The sequence below is a fragment of the Uloborus diversus genome, chromosome 2 (genome assembly GCF_026930045.1).
Source record: "Uloborus diversus isolate 005 chromosome 2, Udiv.v.3.1, whole genome shotgun sequence".
Classification (NCBI taxonomy): Eukaryota; Metazoa; Arthropoda; class Arachnida; order Araneae; family Uloboridae; genus Uloborus; species Uloborus diversus.
This window is the reverse complement of record NC_072732.1, coordinates 24,944,654-24,951,970: the sequence shown is the minus strand read 5'-3', so window position 1 is coordinate 24,951,970 and position 7,317 is coordinate 24,944,654. Positions and strand designations below refer to the sequence as shown.

At 39.2% G+C, this 7,317-nt stretch overlaps 1 protein-coding gene across 1 annotated transcript in view; it reads right to left on the bottom strand.

Annotated features, from left to right (window-relative positions):
• Positions 1-1,853: 1,853 nt before the first annotated feature.
• LOC129235127 (unconventional myosin-Ia-like) overlaps positions 1,854-7,317 on the bottom strand; it is a 343,494-nt gene continuing 338,030 nt past the window's right edge. The window contains exons 27-30 of the mRNA XM_054868818.1: positions 6,335-6,470; positions 4,332-4,511; positions 3,254-3,363; positions 1,854-1,977 (exon numbers count right to left, since the gene is read on the bottom strand). Coding sequence (XP_054724793.1) covers positions 1,854-1,977; positions 3,254-3,363; positions 4,332-4,511; positions 6,335-6,470 — 550 coding nt within the window. The remainder of the gene's footprint in view (positions 1,978-3,253; positions 3,364-4,331; positions 4,512-6,334; positions 6,471-7,317) is intronic.

Here is a 7,317-nt window from a genome sequence, read left to right as displayed (position 1 = left end):
CAATTCAGTGTATGCCTATTGCTGATGAAGAAATAGACTAAAAATAGGAAAAAGACGAACCCTCAAAAGGATTGAATAATTAATTAGTAAAATATTTTAACTGCGATCAGACAATATCTGATTGCTACAATCATAGCTCTTTTTCTCAATGCAGCTTATAAACGGATCAGACTTATTTCACCTATTTTAGACTTTCCAAATCGTAATATTAGGGACAAGCATCCACATACATTTTATCTGCTCTTAAAAAATCCAAATTTGCGTTTGATTCTGTTCAGTAAACAGGCCGTAATTCTTCTTGATGATGACAATTGGTTCCATTTTTCTTCAGAATTTGAAATCGAGTCTTTCGATATGTACGCAACATAATTCTATTGCAGTACTAACTGTTAACCAATAGGACTTTGAAATCTTCATAATATCTTATAGCCACTCAATACATTTATTAACATATCACAGATAATTTTGGCACGACAGAACCCAAAACATTTCAAATCATTGCACATCTAACCCTTCTTCTAAAATTTCAAGGCAAGAATATTATATTCACGTAAGGCAGCGTACCAACAAGCAATTAAAATCAAATTAGACACAACGAGTATACGCTTAACATGCAATCCATAACTGCTAAACGTTGTTTTAAAATCTGAGATTAGTATGTACAAATGTTATATTAAACTTTTCCCCCGTTCTGCAATTCAGAGCACCAAAGAATTCAAATGCTATTATTTATAATTATTAGTATCTCCTAAAAATTGCTAAATTTAATCACGGTGGTGTAAAATCGCCCACGCATAAATTCTGGTTACTTCTTCGTCTAAATTTTGATTTATCATACCTCTTCATGGTGATTTGTGTTGATACTGCACAACGAAGAGTTTTGCCATTCGAATCTTCCAAACTTTGTGGAGCCATTTACTTTCATGGTCGAATAGCTCAATGTCATAATAATCAGAGTTTGCCAAGGTTGCGTGTGGTACATAACTATCAATGAAGTCTAACCATAACACTTTAGAAAAAGAATAGCAAGCAATATCTTAGACAAAATTTATTATTTTGAGAAGAATTATTAAAGTTGTGCTTGCATGAAATATGAATGGAAAGTAAAAGTATTGATTTTCGATGGCATCCTTAGAGCTTTGATTTAGCAGTTGAGTATGAATTAGAAAATTCGAGACGTTCCACTTAATAATGTGAATCAGTTAAAGTTAAAGCAGGTGAACAACCAATAGGAGAAGCTGAAAAAGCTGTTCCAATTGTTTGTTGCTAGATTAAAAACGCTTCATTGTGGAAACTATGTTTTTGTAACTTGTCACTTCATTCGTTATTTAAACTGATGAAAAACCGATATTCGTTTACCAATACTTAAGAAGAAGAACGTTAGATTTCTAAGGCAACATTTGAGCATTTTGGAGTGTTAAAATAAAGTTCAAAAATTCAACTACTTTTTCTTTGTCATAAGCACAGCGTGAATCGTAAGAAAAGCATCCGCCCCCAATAGGTTCAGAGAAGCCTTTCGAACTTGGGGACAACTATTGCCACCGGTGCTTGACACACTGGCCATTTATTACTTGCCGAAGTCTCAACCAAAAATAGGCCTCACAAAGAAAGTTAGAGTTAGCGCATGAAATTTGGAATTTGGAACACTCGAAGACAGAACTTGTTACAGAACGTTCGTTGTGCAGTGCAACTCTCGAATGTGTGTCAGGAACTAGTTCGGACTCGGAACTACGATAGTGTCCGGTGATTCGTCGTGGAGTGTGTCTTCTCTCGAAAGCTGCTTCAGCGCGAGGATTGTGTCGTCAGAATTCGAATTCAATCTGTATCATCTGTTGCCCAGCGGGCACCTCGTTTCATAAAACCACTTCCATCCGATTCCCCCTCCTATAGATCTTGACTTGCCCCGGCTGGACCTCTGGCAGACCTGCGCACTTGAAAGATAACAAAACCATCTCCTTTCCGAAGTTTGCCTCGAATCTAGGATGGAAAAAATCACAAGGATAAGAGAGACGATACAAGTCATGGCACATTAAAAAAAAATAACACCAAGCGTAGTTCATCTACAAGTTCTTTGCTTTTAACTGTCTCACTCCTATTGGAATAGCATCATTGCATCGACTGGCATGAAATGTAGAAAAAATTCTTTATGTATTGAATAGTTATTTCGGTTTTTGTGGCAGGCCCATCATGTTTTCAGGGGGGGGGGCACAGAGTACATACTCTGCATTTTAAAGGGAAAAAAACACTCAAATACATGCAAAATGCACATTTACGTTATGTTTTATAAATCCAGGGGGTTGTCAATTGCCCCCCCCCCCCCTCTCCGATCGCCCAAATGACGAGCCTGCGCTGGGGGAGACTGAATAACACGTGGTTGATGGAAACAAACTGCAAAACTATACTTATGGTGAATCTTAAAACTAATCTATTGATTAATGACGACCAGGATCTCATAGAGTCAAACAATATTCAAAGAGTTCCTCGCGTTTTCAAACCACTGCGTCGGTGTCATCATTGTCTGAAGATGGAACTGTGAAAAATAAAATTGTTTACCCCAACATTTAGTGATCTTGCATTGTTCTCCCCAAGAAAGAGACAAACGCGAAGCAAATCGTTTCAGTTAGCACTATTTGTCCTGTGGAACGTTACTAAAATCATTTATGAATTTCACCTTCTCTGCTATTTTTGATGGGCAATTTAGATGTTTCCATTTATACTCCATACATTCCATAATCATTGGTAAATGGAAGCAATCAAGTATGTAATTCTTCCTGTTTTATGGAAGATTAAGTTTTTTTGTGAATTGGATATTATACTTTAATTTTGCGTATAATTAATCTTTTTTCAATGGTTTTTTTATTAAATGATTTTAGGTTACATTTGAAAGTTTCAAACGGCGTATAGGCCGCACGTTGAGCATCAGTGTGTCAACGGTTTTATATTTAAATTAATTTCCCCGGAAAGGTAATCAAATTGCATTTACCCTCTAGTCTGAATGAAAAAAAGAGGAAGTAAATGCAAACATGAAAATTTATTCTCAGGTGTATAGAGTCTTGGATGCAATGCACAAAATTTTATTCCTGAAAACGTCAAAAAGGCATAGGAAGTATCTGAAGTTAAAACAGTGAAATTTTGTTTCCAATTTCCGCAAATTTATCCTACATCACATTGAAATATTTGGTTTGAAAAAAAAAAAAAAAAAGATGAGTTTATCAGTCACATACAAGAAGGTAAAAGCAGGATGTTTTCTTACTCGGTGGCGATATTGATTTCTGGTGGCTTTCCAGTGGCATTCTGTATGACGAGGAACAGCTTCGTCACGATTTCGATCACGTGACCCGTTTCGAACAAGAAGTCTCCCTTCTTTCGAATTGCTTCCGACTGCAAGAAAAAACAACAGCATTAGGTCATTCATACACTCCTGATTATTAGATTAAGCAGACGCCCGTGCATTAGTTGGACTTAGAAACCACTTATATGACATAAGGTTCTAATCTCACTTCACTCAGTTCAATCTTCTCTTCGCGTGAATTAGCATTTTAGTTGACTTCAGTCGGCGAACCAGTTCACCAGCTTCGATTTCTTCACAGGACACCCATAGACGGAGCTACCATTTTCGTTCAATTTTTTCACTCCAGGGTTCCCCGTACCTACCACTACTTGTGGTTTAACCAGTTGGATGGGACCCTGAAGACAGCTCTGATTTTTTTGATCCAGATAAGCAACCGAGAAATCCCTGGTCCAGCAACCCCAGAGGTATCGTTTCACTTGGAAGACATTGTGACCACGAGCATATTTTACGTCCCCCAGTCGCCATTAATGAAAAAGGTGGATCCTCGATCGGCTAGGATCGAACCCGGAACCCTCCGATCACAAGACTTGCCGACCAGGCCACCACTGTCCATTTTCGTTAACAAATACAAATACAAAAGTAGAGACCAGCAACAGGCTCTGGGCCCAGCTAGACTGGTCCTAGTCAATTTACAATCCCCAGTGAAGATCTTTGGCCCTCTTAAAACTATCTACTCCCTTGCTCATTACCACCTCTTCCGGTAAGCTGTTCCAAGGTTCCACTACCCTGCTAAAATAATAATTTTTCCTAATATCCATGCTAGCCTGAGATTTAAATAGCTTAAAACAATGACCCCTTGTCCTGTTTTCAGTGCTAAACTTCAGCCCCGTAACATCTTTCGTTTTAATAAATTTAAACAACTGAATCATATCCCCTCGGTCTCTTCTTTGCTCAAGACTGTACATTAGTGAACTAAGGCACTGATTCACGTGGAGTGCAGTGAATCGGACATTGTGAAGCGAGATCAGGACTCGGAGACTTTAGAAAACAGTCCGATACTCACGGTGGACCTGACGTGGAAGACGGCGAGGTCGTCCATGAAGGGGCTCAGAGATATCCGGAAGATATCGGAAGCAGGGATCCTATACTTGATCTGCAGGGTCCGTTGGTCCATCACCAACATCGCGCTCGTGCTCACGACGAACAGGGTTTGGAGGCACTGCGAACACACAAGGAGGCACGTGAGCTGCTTTCCCCATTTATCGGAACAGCACTGCCGTGGGCAGGCAGTATCTGCCGAAATGAGGTTTCGAGATAATTGAAGAAACGAGTTTAGGATTTAATACTAATAAAAGGGAAACGCTGGATTTAGACGTTATTTTCGTGCTTTTTTTCCAGCGGAAACTAAATAAGCAAGCTTGTATAATTTAGTTAACGAACAACAAATGACAAAAATGCAAAAAAAAAAAAAAAAAAAGAAACATTTGCAGCTACTGCTGTTTACCTGCCCACGGCAGAGCACTGCAGTCTTTTGATTTACGATTAGCTGCTTGAAACCAATATAGTAAATGATGACTGTCTTTCGTGTGTGGAGTGCAAAACAATGCTCTTCAGCCATAAAGATACATGCCCCTATCAATCGTTGACCGTGAGCATGGAACTTGAACTTTTGAGAGGGGGGAATTCTAAATGTACTGAATGATACTAAATTTTACCAAATGATAAAAAAAGATATGTACGTACTTACAATGAGAAAAGATATTAGGTCTCATTAAAAAAGGAATATTATTACATAATCAGTTCTTTAGCTGATTAGAAACAATGTATAGCTTTCATAAATAACAAAAGATGTCTCTACAGATGATGAAATTAAAAAAAAAAAAAAGACAATTGCACTGGTGAGCAACAAGATTAAGGACGAAATATATATAGGCATAAAATGGAAAACTATGCAAACTGGAAGAACAAAAGGCAAACTATAGTAGTAACAGCACGCTCAACATGATTTAATGCAAAAATTTCAATGAAAAGCTGTAAACAAGTTGTCATAAAAGGTTGCTTTCCGAAAGTTGCATATTGTTCGAATGCATGGGTGTACAAAGAAGTCACATAAGCTACAGAAGATAAGCATGAGGTTTATGTTTGGCTGTTATGTAATGCTAGCAATTTTCAACATGGTGTGACATATTCGGAACAATTTGATCCAGGCGCTGTTGAGGCAAGTTGTTCCACTCTTCTCTCACTGAACCATCAAACTTAAGGGAGGAAATTTTCGAGCAACAGTGCTTCTCTCCAAAGTATCCCTTGCATTTTCAATCGAATTCAGGTCTAAGAAATGTGCTTTCGGGCTATGCGATGGATATTTTCCGTGTTACGCCAATCATGTGCGGCCTGTATGCGAAAACAAGTAGCATTGTCATCCTAGAAACAGAACTTTTTTCCAACAGCGTTTTAAAAAAGTAGAAAGTGCAGACAAAAATCTCATTAATGCTCAGTTGGTCGGTCATAAAACCTTAGTCAACCACAAAGCAATCCGTGTGACTATTTACCTAGCTCGTGAGCAAACTAGACACTTCTTCGGAGGTGGTACACATAGAGCAGTGTTCCCGTGTATATTGCAATGTTTTTACGAACTATTTACGAGTTTACAGAGATATATGAGCCCTTAAGGCTAAGCGAAGTTAGTTTGCCAGTTAGTCTGTTCACTTCCCGATAACTCCTCCGCTAGTAAAATCCTCTGAATGATACAAGGAAACATCGATAAAACTTTCAATGAACGAACTCAACTCGTTTTTCTTCGATGCTCACGTTCACTCTTTATTCCTGGAGAGTCTCTTATACCTACTTTCCGTCACAGAAAAGTGCGAAAGTGTAAAATTTGCATAAGTTACACAATACAGTACATCTTGTGCTCTTATACAAAGTCTCCCATGTTGCTGCTGCCCTATTTTCAATCAACGTCGTCCCCAAGTTTCGTCCATCCGTGTACATGCACATACAGGGTTATTCCGTGTTCAGTTGGAGGGTGTGTCAGAAACTCACCTTTCCGCTCGCTCGAGCGATCTTGTTGATGATGTCCGCGAAGACGACGTACTGGTCCCCTGTCTCTGCCGCGATCTTCTTCCACTTGACGTTGTGCCGAAGCCGCACGTAATCTCCACGAAACGGATGGGACACGCTGCGGAAAAAGAGAATGAAAAAAAAAAAATCGTTTCACTCAGTCCCTGGCCCCAATAGATGACGCTGACTCAAACGGGCCTTGACAATTGAGGCAGTGAGAAGCAAAGGGATGGAAGTGGACAAGTTTTAAGTAAAACGCTTATAAAAATAACGTCCTGGGTAGGCTTTTATTGAAATTTTTTTCTAAATCATGCTGTATAGCAGCAACTACCAGGGCTACTAGTACCATCTCTTGTCCCAAGACAGAGGAGAGGTTGACCTACCATGTGTACTGGTTATCTCCGAATTTTTAATTTTGCCACTTACATCTTTTTGCTCCTCATTGCCTCAATTTATGACTTTTCTGTGTTAAACCGATGCAGCTTATGCATCCACCAATCAATATCAGCGTTTCAAAGTTTGCTTATTTTTGATTAGACGTCGCTCATTTTGACCGCAAGAGGCGCTGAGTGGAACCCCTGCAACTACCAATCAATGACAACGTAATGGAAACAGGGGTTCCCTGTAGCGCCCTCTTTGTTGCCACGAGTTTCAGCGATTGTCACGACCTATAAGAATTTAGTGGGGCCATGATCAGTATGATTTCCTTCACTATGAGTAAATTAACGCTTTAGTTCAGTTGGTAGCGAAAACGATCATCTCCACTCATGCGACAGGTCTGTGAAAGAGATTTCAGCTGGCAAGATTAAAAGCAGAAATCTCTTTCACAGACTCTCCGAACGGACGGAGACCACTTGGAAGGTCAATGAACAGTGCCAATACAGCAGTTTATTTTCTTAACTTATCCATCCCTAGAAGAAATTAACTTCATCAAGACCAGACCTCATTTTAACCTAGCCGGACTA